At 42.0% G+C, this 13,591-nt stretch overlaps 1 protein-coding gene across 4 annotated transcripts in view; it reads right to left on the reverse strand.

Moving 5' to 3' along the window:
* The window catches only part of eml1 (EMAP like 1), a 55,527-nt gene that overhangs the window by 38,624 nt on the left and 3,312 nt on the right, over positions 1 to 13,591 (reverse strand). For 2 of the 4 annotated variants that reach the window (XM_082516076.1, XM_082516075.1), the window contains exon 1: positions 787 to 1,423. The exons of 1 other annotated variant lie outside the window; for it this stretch is intronic. In XM_082516076.1, coding sequence (XP_082372202.1) covers positions 787 to 853 — 67 coding nt within the window. In that variant the 5' untranslated portion in view covers positions 854 to 1,423. Of the gene's footprint in view, positions 1 to 786; positions 1,424 to 13,591 lie in introns of those variants that run through there. One more of the 4 variants, XM_082516077.1, reaches the window with a different exon arrangement.

Raw genomic sequence — 13,591 nt, forward strand, 5'->3', positions numbered from 1 at the left:
AAAACTGTCCCGTTGTACTGGGATAAATGCAGGCATCACTTAAAGTATGCTGTCGATACATAAACTGAGCATACGTCTCACACGAGGGCTCAGTCGTCAAGAAGAATGGGCGCATCTTGGAAATGAATCCTAATATTGATGTGTCATACTGCTCTTCGCTCTTCCCTGAGTCACCCTCTCCCACCCATAACATTATCAGCCTGAAGTACGGTTTCTCCCTGTGCCAGCAAAGAAATCACGTTGCAGCAGGCGAGAAGGAGTGTCCTGTTCTGTCACACCGTTTTGTCTCATTCGGCAAACTGCAGAATACGTACACTGTGTATACATTCATAACAAGCCCTTCATCACATCGAGCAGAGCCGGGGCAGCGCTGTGAGCAAAGGACTGTTTCTCATCCTCCCTTCCTCTTTGTTTATTAGCTCTCTCCTGATGGAGGCTGTTGACATCAGCCCGGCCTTGATTTCAAACACTTCCTGTTAAATCTGCAGTGCTTTTAGTTTTTCTTTCATCCTGTAAATGTCAACCCGGGAGCGCCTGCTTTGACTTAAACATCCGTCTGTTTGACAGTAAGTCTAGTGATTAATCAATTGAAGAGCATCCAGATCTAAACAATGATGGAAAATGTTATAGTTTTACTAAAGAAACCCAGCTCATGTCTGCAACATCTAACACCTCTGCAGGGTGTCAAGTCACACCAGTCAGCTGGTGACATGTCAAATCCAGAAAGCAGCATGCAGTTCATAGTAGAGAGGGATGGGAGTATATGAAGGGTTAGTTTAGTTTTACCGTTGCAGAACTGTAGCAGTGATGAGGTGTCATATAAACTGCTGTAGCTGGAAAAACCGTCCTCCATTCTCAGCCTCTGCTCGGCACCTCTGTCCTCCCTCTGGTATCCCACCACTCCTTCGCTCCTTCTCTCTCTCTCTGGTGATTCCCCTACTTTAGTTTATCGCTCACTTGGCGTCCAAGGCGCTCCCTCCATTCACTCTGTACGGGTCAGGCTCCCTGGGTGAGTCACCATGGCAACCCATTCACTCCGATTATGTCATGTGAACTCCAGCCCCTCTTTTTTTCCAATCCCCCTCTCTCACAAAAAAAAGAAAAGAAAAGTCCTGAACTACAGCAGAAAACACTCCCTGCAGAAGAATGACTGAACAGGGACACAAGTTAAGAGGCTGCCGGTCGTGTTTTCTTTTTCTTTCCCCTGTGATCGTCCTCTCCTTCCCTTCCCCTGGCTCCTCTTGTCCTTATTTCTCCAGCGTTCAGGAGAGACAGCTGTGTGTCGTTAGCTCTCGCTGATCTCCAGAAGAGAGAGAGAAGAGAAAAAAAACAGCTTTAAGAGGGCTTGAGCTGACAGCGCAGGCGAGCTCTGGCACAGGCTGTCGCTGTGTATATGTGTGTATGTTTGTGTGTCAGGAGCTGTGTGAGTGTTAAGATAATGCTCGGGACAGCCCAGCCTTCCCGTCACACACAGCGTGGACGAGTCAGAGCGCAGGGGGCTGGGCCTGTCAGCTACAGCCTCCTCCTCCTCCAGCTTTAGTGGGAGCGGAGCGGAGGAGAGGAGGAAAGGGGAGAAGAGAGGACATGGTAGAGGAAGGAGACTTCAAGAGAAAGGAGGAATGGCAGGAGAGGAAATAGAGGAAGAAAGAAAGAAAGCAGATGGGGAAATATGGAGAAGCAAGGGCAAAGTGGGAGAGGAATGAGACAAGGGCATTGGGGAGAAGAAAACAGAGATTAGACAGGAGGCAGGAGAAAAAAAGAGCTGAAAGAGAAGTCAGCAAGGAGTAGCTGGTATGTTATCCTCCTGCTCTCACATGCACAGCAACGTCACATATACTGTAGGTGTGAGTACGGAGTCACATGGGGACACACCACAACAAAACAGACGTCACCTCCTCCAAGCGTTTGAGCTGAACCTTGCCAAGGGGATCTCAGCTGTGACTAAACACGATTATCATTCTGTCCTCTGTCCGTCTTATCTGCCCTGCTGCAGACTGCGCAGAGACCGAGGGTTCCTTAAAACAAGGACAAGAGGGGGAGAGAATGAAAGGGAGACTATAGGGGATTGAGGAAAGAGAGAAATAAATGGAGGGTAGAGGGGGGAGGAGGAAAAAGAAATTGAGTGGTGCTCGAGGAGGGTGCTGGGTGTAGAAAGAAGGAGCAAATTAAAAAGTGAGCAGGGTGGGAGTTTTGTGAGGGTGGGGGCACCCTATAGAAAAAAAAGGGACACAGAGAGAGGGTTTTGTATGTGCAGGAGAGGAGGGGTCTCACTGCATTATTTATAATTCAGGCTTGAAGGGAAAACTAATAAAGCCTAAGAACACAGTGTTTGTGGCCTATATTCATGTTGGAAACACTTCCCCCATTTTTTCCCCCCCGAGATCACAAGGCAAAGCCGACAAAAGTCACACAAAGGCAGGGAAGCTCTAAAGAGAGCAGAGGGACGAGCCCATGAAAGGATACATGATGTTTTTCATAGCAGTCCAGAACACGTGATACTATCAGTCAACACGATGCTCTGTTGGTGCAGGTACCTGTCACGATATCTCTGGTTTAAAGGTGACCCTGCTAGATTTGACCTTTTAAAAGTTCAATTCAATTCAATTTTATTTATATAGCGCCAAATCACAACAAAAGTCGCCTCAAGGCGCTTCATAGATACAGAGAAAAACCCAACAATCATATGACCCCCTATGAGCAAGCACTTTGGCGACAGTGGGAAGGAAAAACTCCCTTTTAACAGGAAGAAACCTCCAGCAGAACCAGGCTCAGGGAGGGGCGGGGCCATCTGCTGCGACCGGTTGGGGTGAGAGAAGGAAGACAGGATGAAAGACATGCTGTGGAAGAGAGACAGAGGTTAATAACAGATATGATTCAATGCAGAGAGGTCTGTTAATACATAGTGAGTGAGAAAGGTGACTGGAAAGGAAAAACTCAATGCATCATGGGAATCCCCGGCAGCCTATGTCTATTGCAGCATAACTAAGGGAGGATTCAGGGTCACCTGGTCCAGCCCTAACTATATGCTTTAGAAAAAAGGAAAGTTTTAAGCCTAATCTTGAAAGTAGCGATAGTATCTGTCTCCCGAATCCAAACTGGAAGCTGGTTCCACAGAAGAGGGGCCTGAAAACTGAAGGCTCTGCCTCCCATTCTACTTTTAAATACTCTAGGAACAACAAGTAGGCCTGCAGAGTGAGAGCGAAGTGCTCTAATAGGGTGATATGGTACTACAAGGTCATTAAGATAAGATGGGGCCTGATTATTTAAGACCTTGTATGTGAGGAGCAGGATTTTGAATTCAATTCTGGATTTAACAGGAAGCCAATGAAGGGAAGCCAAAACAGGAGAAATATGCTCTCTCTTTCTAGTCCCTGTTAGCACTCTTGCTGCAGCATTTTGGATTAGCTGAAGGCTTTTCAGTGAGTTTTTAGGACATCCTGATAATAATGAATTACAGTCGTCCAGCCTGGAAGTAATAAATGCATGAACTAGTTTTTCAGCGTCACTCTGAGACAGGATATTTCTAATTTTAGAGATGTTGCACAAATGGAGGAAAGCAGTCTTACATATTTGTTAAATATGTGCATTGAAGGACATGTCCTGGTCAAAAATGACTCCAAGGTTCCTCACAGCGTTACTGGAGGCCAAGGTAATGCCATCCAGAGTAAGAATCTGGTTAGATACCATATTTCTAAGATTTTCAGGGCCGAGTACAATAACCTCAGTTTTATCTGAATTAAGAAGCATGGGAGGAAAGGAGGATGAAAGGCATGCAGTGATCAGTTTATGGTTCGAGGCCCTCCACGGCTTCAACCTCGGGGAAAACATTGCACTTGGCTTCACTTATTACACAATAACATCGAGCCCACAGCAGATCGACTAAGCTCACCAGCAGACAGGATTATGCAAGGAAACAAGGTGCTCTTTGTAGACCCGTGCTGCATTTTCGCTCTTTATTCGCAAGAATGCTACAATGTAAAAAGTCTTACCTTTGCACTGTCTTCAGTTAATATTCTTATCAACAACCACAGAATATAACTGTGCACCCAGCTGTCCTGCATTAATATACAGTCTGTGTATTTTTAGTCCTGAGTAGTACAACATCCAGTGTTTTGATTGAGATAAAACAAGGAATTCCTTGCAGTTCTCTGCTAGAAGAACAAGCAAAACATGCACCCTTTGTGCTTTGTTCTGAAAGACTGCAGGTCACAGTGGTGTTTTGTCTGAAGGGGCTCAGATTATGGTAAATCCCATTGTAGCAGCTCACTGCAGGGTCTGATGTGGGATCTAGATTAGAGGGTCTGGTTTTATGTGTATCTGTCTCTCTGTGCATATGCTTGTGCCAGAGGAGAGTATATTCCCTCCAAAATCCTGCCCCATGGGGCTCTTGACCCCACCTACAACTCAGAGGGTGGCAGGTGGTGAAGTGTGCTGGTGCTGCTGCTCCATCCCTTTTCAGTCCATTGCTCCCACCCTCACTGCCCATCAGTGAACCACTTGTAAGACAAGCGGGACAGTGCTGCACTTACTGTGAGGCTATTCCGCTTCTATTAACAAATACTGCGTGTGCACGGCCTCTAAAACACACAATCTGTGCAGTCAGACATGCAAACAACAAAACCTGACAAACAGGGGGATTTATCAGCTAAATATTTTTAGTTAATGTTTTTTTTTTTTAAGTGGCTACACTTCATAAAAAGATATAGTGGCTATATGTTTTCTACTGCTAACTGTTCTAACTTCTAACTGTTAGCCATAACAGCTTAAAAAAGCGATGATACCTTTGTGTTGTGGTCTGCTGATTTTATTGCCCCCTAGTGGCCAAGAAACAAAAGCATAAACCACAGATTTACTCTAATTGCTACTGCTTTTTCTTTAATCCTTTCTTTAATTATCCTTACTTTCTTTTTATTCCATAATAATACTATACTGTTGGGCACATGGTTAGTTCAGTGGAAAATTAGGGGAATGCATGGTAGTTTTAAAGCCCATGCTCAACTTTATTTGCATGATACATTTAACAGGGGTTAGCGTCATTTGTTTAAAAGCACTTTTAACTTGGCAGCTTGGCATCATGCCTGTAGTTCTCCATTGCTTTCTCAACTGGCTCTGTTTTTACTCCTTTTGTTCCCATGAGGCACTTGAAGGTCACATTCAACATTTAGCGTGCTGTTCATTTTTTAAAACTTATTTTTGTTTCAGAAAGAAAAAAGAAACTGCTGACATTTTTTTTATTATCAACAGATGATCAGTCAGTCTGTCAGTGGGCCAGGATTATACACAATCAAATCCAGAGCTGAAGAGGAAACAAGGTCAATCCTCTGCATGATCCAGCCACCATCTGTGTGTCTGTCCTGGTTATTGGGCTGCTTTGTGCTTTACACCACAAATTATTTCAACCTGGGCTCCCATTGATTTATATAAACACAGAGTTTAAACAAAGCCTATGGACACATGTAGGATCAGGTTTCCCAGATTTTTTGGCCAGCTAAAGACCATACACACATCTTAGTGATTGTGTTTTTGGGCTGCAGCTTTGAGGGTTGTTCCAGCTATAATAGTTAAACATTACATCAAGTACAATTTTAACCTATCCTTTTTTTTTTTAAAAACTATATACAAAGGTTGACTAGCTACTTTTTCACATGGAAAGAGGAGAAGTGTTAAATCTAAAATGTAAATGTAGCAGCAGGTAGCAAAGGTCAGCCACTATGAGCTTGTGCCAAGGACAAGATGAGCCAAAAGGAAAGAGCGAGCATAAAACCCTCCACATTAAACGAGTGTTTCTCATTTACTTCCGTGGTTGTGAGAACCTTCACTTGGCTCTTTAGCTGTTGTGTTAACCAGAGGTGGGACCAAGTCATTGTTTTGCAAGTCTCAAGTAAGTCTCAAGTCTTTATCCTCAAGTCTCAAGTCAAGTCTCAAGTAATGTCAGGCAAGTCGGAGTCGAGTCTCAAGTCACTGGTGTAAAAGTCCGAGTCAAGTCACAAGTCTGAAACTTTGAATTTCAAGTCCTTTCGAGTCTTTAAAAAAAAAAACAACGAAAAAATAATGTTGCAGTTATGCTAAATGTAAATATTAGACCATGTAATTTTAAAATCTGTGTTTTTCTCAACACATGACAAAATAGTGAACTTAGAAAATATACACAAATTGTGAAATTGCACCTCTTTAAAATGCAGCTCAATTAAACCTAGCTCCAAGAATAATTTTCACCGACGGTTCTGAGATAAGCTGCATGTTATTCTTGGATGCGGTTGTAGGACCAGCTTTAAAATCGCATGACAAAAATATCATACACATTAAAAAAAACTGTATCACCAACGTAGCCTGGACAACATTTGCTAGTTAGATGAAGTCAGCTATCTCATTGTAGCATATTTATATGCATATTTATAATCATACGCTTCTTGGAGTGAGTGCACACACTCATGAAGTTTAGTAACTTCAGGTCACTGCAACAAGCCCAGGTACAGTTTACCGACGGATGGGTAGTAGTAGTAGTGGGTAGTAGTGGGATGGGTAGTAGTGGAAATAATTTCTGGTACGCGTTACAGAAATGTAGCAGTGACAATAATACTGTATGCTGTAATCGTACTGGGCAATTAGTGATACAAAAAACCTGTTTTATCCTGTGAATAAAAGTATATGTTTTTGTCAATGTACCATAATAACAGAAGCGAAACGCAATATTGTGTCAGGACAATTCACTATTTATGCACAATAAATAAAGGAGCATAGCGCGACAATTTCTGTTCAGCGCCAGACTTGCTTGTAACCTATATCACCAATTATGTTAAGAAAAATGACGCATTAACTACAACAGCAGACTGACCTTTGTGGAAATGCTTGGAGCAGACTAACCTGTGAGCTGGAGTGTTCTAGGACGTTATATTTGATCTTTGAATGGCTGCAATCCAGTCGCGTCTTTGTTACTTCGGAAACATGGCTCGAACAATTTCTCTTCAACGACGTAATCCGATAACAACCGATCTCTTTACCCGTCGGCTTCCCGTGGCTGTCATGCGACCGGCTATTGCAACAGCTTCTTGACATTTTTGTGTTTCTTTTTATCGCTGTATAACTGATTTTAATTGAAAGCCTGCGTGCGTTAGTACCGCTTGCCACGAGTTCCCAGAATCCTTTGCGGTTCTACCCGTGAATGACGTCACATTTTCAATCTCTATATAATATGCATGTTAAATTTTATATTTGGGGTAAAATATCAAGTCTTTTCAAGTAAACCGGTTCAAGTCCAATTCAAGTCCCAAGTCATTGGTGTAAAAGTCCAAGTCAAGTCACAAGTCTTAGAACATTTTTTCAAGTCAAGTCTAAAGTCATAAAATTAATGACTCGAGTCTGACTCGAGTCCAAGTCATGTGACTCGAGTCCACACCTCTGGTGTTAACTCATCATCCCACAGTGGAAGTGACAGCAAAATACTGCAGGTTTTCATTTCAAAGCGATCTTTTGGTGCACTGCTGTAAATATGCCTCAGAGATGACACGCATAAAATGTGGTTCAGACATTCATGGTCGCCAGAGAATGCATATGTGAGTCATGACTTTTACAATCTCTTTCCTTGTCCTTCTTGCGTGACAAGCTGGTTTACAAATGAAATGAAAATAACAGTCTCAAACGCCTCGACAGATACTCATAATTCCCTCAGGATGTCTTAGTCTATCGCTTAACCTTAACCTGCTCTTTTGTCCCATCAACACGGCCACATTTTAAATCGTACAGTGATTTAACTCTTGCCTTGCTTTGTGCTGTGCTAATGGCAACTGGTAACTAGGGTTAGCATGTGGTCAAGCAGGTATAAACTGACTAAACTGCATGTTAGCAGTGCTGTTCATGCAGTCTCCAGCATGGCTTTTTTTGAAGAAACAGAGAAACAATAAAGATTGAAACAATGAATTTAACTTTATGTTCACTGCTCAAAAAACTAAAGGAAAACTTTGGAAACACACCAGATCTCAATGGGAAAACCCCAGAAAACAAAAATCTAAGTTGTGTCGTATGGACCGAAACATTATATCCCAGAGGTGTTCTATTGGATTTAGATTAGGTGAGTGTGGGGGCCAATCAATGGTATCAATTCCTATATCTGCCTGCATACTCTCGCCACATGAAGCTGGGCAATGCTGTGCTGATGGGTTAAGTTCCTTCTACAGCCCTGTCCAGCTCTAGTAGAGTAACTACCTGTCTCTGGAATCTCCTCCCTGCTCTTGAGACTGTGCCAGGGGGCACAAGAAAACTCCTGGCAATGGCACATGTGTCATCCTGGAGGAGTTGGACTACCTGCGCAACCTCTATAGGGTCCAGGTATCACCTCATGCTAACAATAGTGACACTGACCCTAGTCAAACCTAAAACTAGTGAAAAAACAGTCAGAAAGGAGGATGAGGAAAGCAAAACTTCCAGTGGCCTAACCTGTAAAACCACCTGTTTTAATGACCAGATCACTATCCCACAACTTTAACTGATTTGATGCTGTTGTCTGATAAAAAAAAATCCTTTATGTTTTTTTTTAGTAGTGTACTTTTTCTTGAACTGAAATATCCAAATTTCCCCTCTAGGAACTGTAATATTTTGGCCTGTTTGATATCCTTTAAAATCAGTGGTGCCACTGATGCACCTAAATGACGACCGGTTACTCTCTGTGACTGACAGGCTTACTCTTTTTAATAGCTGAGTGTGAGAGGGAATAGCAAATCAGCCGAGAGTCTGTTGAAAAGACATCATCCCCCACATGCTGGGAAAAAAATAAGCTGTCATTTCTAATACATTCTTAACAGAAGAGCCTCTGAGTGCAGAATAAAACATATTTTATGACACTTAATTATGAACTATGGTACCCGTGTGTCGGGCATTATTAGCTTCAAGGGCTGCCTACATGGTACTGCATATCTCGGTGATTTCAGCTGATGTTTCATTTATCAAGGTCCAGCCCGACACGATGTGGGAAGAACCTGACAGTCCGCTGGCTCCACTGCATAAGAGAGAACGGCAGATAGTTTAGTTTAACCCTGTCAGATCAACAAGAATTTGCAAGGATGATACATTGTTAAGAGTTTCTGTTATCATGAATTATGTGGTAGAAATGTGACCTAGATTCAGCGGGGGCGTGGGTGAGTGGGGGATCCAGAGTGTTAGCAGCTCTGTTTGAGAAACCAGAAAAGCCTGCATCACATAGATTATAAGGACATACACTGTTTTAAAATACACAGCTTGACACATGCACAGTTACTTATCCCAATAAAGCAGTTCCTCCCCTGCCATAGAAATTGTATCACCACTACATGAAGCTAGATGCAAATGCAAATGTATGCCACAGACACCAGTGCCTCCTGTGACGATGCTAGCGTGGCTAACACTGTTAGAGATGAATATCCTGCAGTAAGCAATTGGAGCCATCTGCTTTTGCTAAAATTAAATACTTCATCTAATTGTCCTCTGAAGACAGTCGGCTCGCAAATGTTGCAAACATAACAGAGAGGAGCATGGCTAAATCAAATAGCAGCCACACAGCATAGTGCACTCTTGTGAGCCACACAAGCAGCAGCAGTGCCAAATTATGATGTTACCATTCAGGAAAACTGGGTCACCAGTTTTTAATGCACTCCTTTCGTCATGAACTCTTAACAGCATTACTCATGTTCAAATCAAATCCACTGCCAGTCTCTGTAATATCCACAGAGCCTCGTATTTATTTACACAGATTTATAATAAAGTAGGAGTTGTGTAGATATGTTTTGTTAGTCAGTGTCAATGCATTTATTTATTTTAATCGATTAACTGCAAGCCTAGAAGTTGTGCTGGAGCTACAGTCAATGCAGGCCAATCTGTTTTAACCTTTAAATATAGGTAAAGAAAGGTAAAGGTAAAGAAAATATTAATAGAGCAACAAACATATAGAGTGCAAGTATTCATGTATGCTGTCTCTTTTTCTGTTCAGCAGATGTAAACTTGATCAGTGCTTTCCAACAATAATACTCAGCTCAGTGTAATCTGATACTGAGTCGAGCTTTACAAGTGTTCATGGTTTGCAGCTGTAAAATCAGGAAGTGCTTTTAAAGTCAAAGCTTAACTCAACAGATTTGTCATTTTTTAAAATCTCCACACATTTTCAACTTTTATACAAACAGAACCTCCAAGAGAACCTTTGGATGTCGACCATAAATACCGTCATTATTGTTTTTAGGACGTACAGTAGCACATAAGCGTCATATCAGTGCTGTGTGTTTTTCATTTCTCTCAATTAAGCTCAAGAGAAAAGGTTTGGAAGACAGTTTAAAAATAAGTAAGGATCTTTAGATACATTTTATGTTAAATACAGATGGAGATTAAAGTTTTCATACACGGTTAAGATAAAAAACTCACCTTTGGTTTAGAGTAACCAATGTGATGAACAGCTAATGCAGTTTGGGGTTTACAGTGCACACAGTTTATATCTCCTTCAATATCTAAACTCTCATTTTGGATAAAGAAAAACCTTTAAAGAAAAAAATCTTAATGTGGATGAAAGGAAAGATCTATAAGTAAACTGAAAGAGGACACTGCTTTTCTTCCAGGATGAAAGAGGCATCCTCAAAAGAGATTGTAAATGTGTGGAGAACAGAATTGAATTTTCACTAAACACGCTTTGAGACACCTTTGAGAGGACTGTTTTGAGCTGAAAGGCAGGAAGAAAAAAGCAGATGATCTGAGCGGAAAAAAGTGTGAAAAGAGGAGAACTTGATCTTCTGCTACAACGTTATGAAATTCATAACATCGTGACACCCTTTAAAATCATACTGTGGGTATTACCTCAGCCTTCATTGCTTCTTGTCAACCTTTGATACCTCTTCCCGCCTCCTCCCCAACCCTGCCTGACCCCGTCGCCTTCACACTAATGATGGTATGGAAGTGGGAAAGAAGGTTTATAAACCAGACTGACTTCTCTAAATCTAATCTATATGTTAATGAGGCATAATTCGGACACAGAGGTAGAACAGGACTGGTGTAATTCAATGGACTGCAATCCATGAAAGTCTTTGCAACCATTGCCGTGCGGGGCCATTAAAAATCAGAAAAGAGCCCCGTGCAGGTCAGTGGGAGGGATTGGAATTCATCAGCTTTCTACTACTGTGAAAATTGTTCTACTCATCTAAAGGACAGGAATCTAAATCCACCTCATCACCACCATGAAAACCCAGCAGCGCTGTGGTGCGTAATATGGACACACAGTGTGTATCCAAGAGTGTTCGGAGCTGTGTGTTCTCTCAAGCAACGACAACATTAATCAAATCTGACTCGGCCGCTGAAACACCCATCCACTCCCTCCCCCCATTTCCTGAACAACCAACTCTGGCTCTCTCCTTCGCTCATGCACCACCCTCAACAGCCGTATACTACAACTCTCTGATGTCTTTCCACTCTGCGTTTTTTTGTAACAACTTTTATGTTCATTGGTCTTGAATCGAATGATTTTTCGCTGAACCTGCCGGTCAATCCTTTCCTGTCCCTTTTAAAGTCACAGCATCGCAGTTCTTCTTCAGTTCAGCTTTAAATAACCTGGGCTAAAGTAAGCCTCTGCTCGAGAATTTATGGTAATTCGTGGCAGGAAACTCACTCAGAACTGCAGATCATTGCTCCAAAGCCCACATGACAAATGAACCAAGAAAAAGGTTCCACATCAGCAGAGCCACTTGTCCTCATATTCAGGGCACAGATGGAGGTCTGACGTCAGAGAGTCGTGCATGACGCCATCTTTAACTGTCATCTGCATTTCTGAACACACACACACAGAGACACACATACTCTTACAAGCTTCCCACTCGCCACAAAGACATGCACACTCAAGAGCGTCCAGGTATACTGCATCTAATGTGGCTCGATGCTCAACATTTTCTGTCACTTTCTATTTCTGTCCCCAAAAGTCTCAGTTAAGTGACACACAGCAGCCGGAGCTGCTTTTCAGATGTACTTTTGTTCCATTTTATTTCACTTTCCCAGCCCCATAAAACGGGGCTGAACTTGCCACCTTTTATGGCCCTTTGCTTTGCCTTTATTCTATGACCACTACCACAGCCACTCATTCAGCATACCAATACTGCCACCTATGGGACAGTAGTAGGACTACAACTATTAATTGTAGGCAAGTATTAACACACAGAAAAAAGGAAAATCAAATTGATTATCAGCCGCTATGTTTTGTGATTTTTTGCAACACGAGGACTGTTTTCATTAGACATTTTGACGGCAGTATCACTTAATTCTGCATTAAGTATCTCATCTTAGTTGTTATACACTAAAAAAAGTGTTGGATTTACTTAATTCAATAGTGGATGATTGAAACATGTTTAGATGAAGTAAGTTGAGCTCTTAGAATATTTTAATCCTTCACAATTTTGTCATTTTATCCCAACACTATTCAATAACTTTTACTCCAATAGTAATTGGTCACTTAAATACTACATGCTTTCTTCATATTACACAATGTTCAACAAGGTCTAGAGTCTGGTTTACATAAAAATTGAATGGATTTACTACTACCATCCTCCTATCTTTATCCGGGTTGCAGGGGGCTGGGGCATAACCCCAAAGTGATAGGTTAAGAGGCAGGGTACAACCTGGACAGTCTATCACATAGAGACAAGCAACCATTTGCACTCACATTCATGGGCAATTTGGAATCACCAAGTCAAGTCAAGTATTTATTTATTGTCATTGTCAAAGAACAATGAAATTGCGTTTGGGGCTTCCGTACAACCCGTAAAAAACAAACAAACAAATACCCCTTAAAACCCAAGTGTAAATATTTAACCCAGTGTGACTTCAGTGCAATGAGACAATCCTTAGCAACAACATGAGAACAAGACAGGTAATGTTCATAGGACATTCAGACAAAGACCTGAGAAACATGACAAAATGCAACAATGCAACCCGTTCAATATTAAGAAATACATTTTAATCATCAGTACAAGCCATGCTTTAAATGCACACATGTGATATTACTCAAGCATGAATACATAATGTGCATTTCTTTAAGGAGTTTGTTTACAGAAACTGAACTCGAACGCGTCCCTATATCAGACTCACTGACCGTTAGGCTGCTGTTTTAAACTGTTTATTTCTCCAAGTGCTGTTTCCCAAACACTGCTTCCTACAGATAACATCTTCATTCCCAGACATGCGTGCACCATTGCTTTGTCATCTTTGCACACAAACATCTGCTCTTGAAACAGGCTGTTTAAAATATGAAACACATGTTTAACTAAACCTAAAAATTGATGGTTGTCTATTTAAGAAAGGGGGGGGGAAGAGAGAATAAAGATATAATGCACCAATGCAAACCAGTTCAGTGCTATTAAGAAGTTGGATATGGTTATTGTCCGTGAGAGGGGGGCAGAGAGGGGAGGGGGGCAGAATTCAGGAGCCTCACAGCCTGTGGATACAGGCTGTTGGCCAGTCTGGATGTTCTGGCCTGTATAGACCTGTACCTTCTCCCTGAGGGCAGCAGGTGGAAAAGGTGGCGCGCAGGGTGATGTTGGTCCCGCAGGATACTGTGCACCCTCCTCAGACAGCGAGTGGGGAAGATATTACTGAT

Source organism: Aulonocara stuartgranti, assembly GCF_965226115.1.
Source record: "Aulonocara stuartgranti genome assembly, chromosome: 19".
Taxonomy (NCBI): Eukaryota; Metazoa; Chordata; class Actinopteri; order Cichliformes; family Cichlidae; genus Aulonocara; species Aulonocara stuartgranti.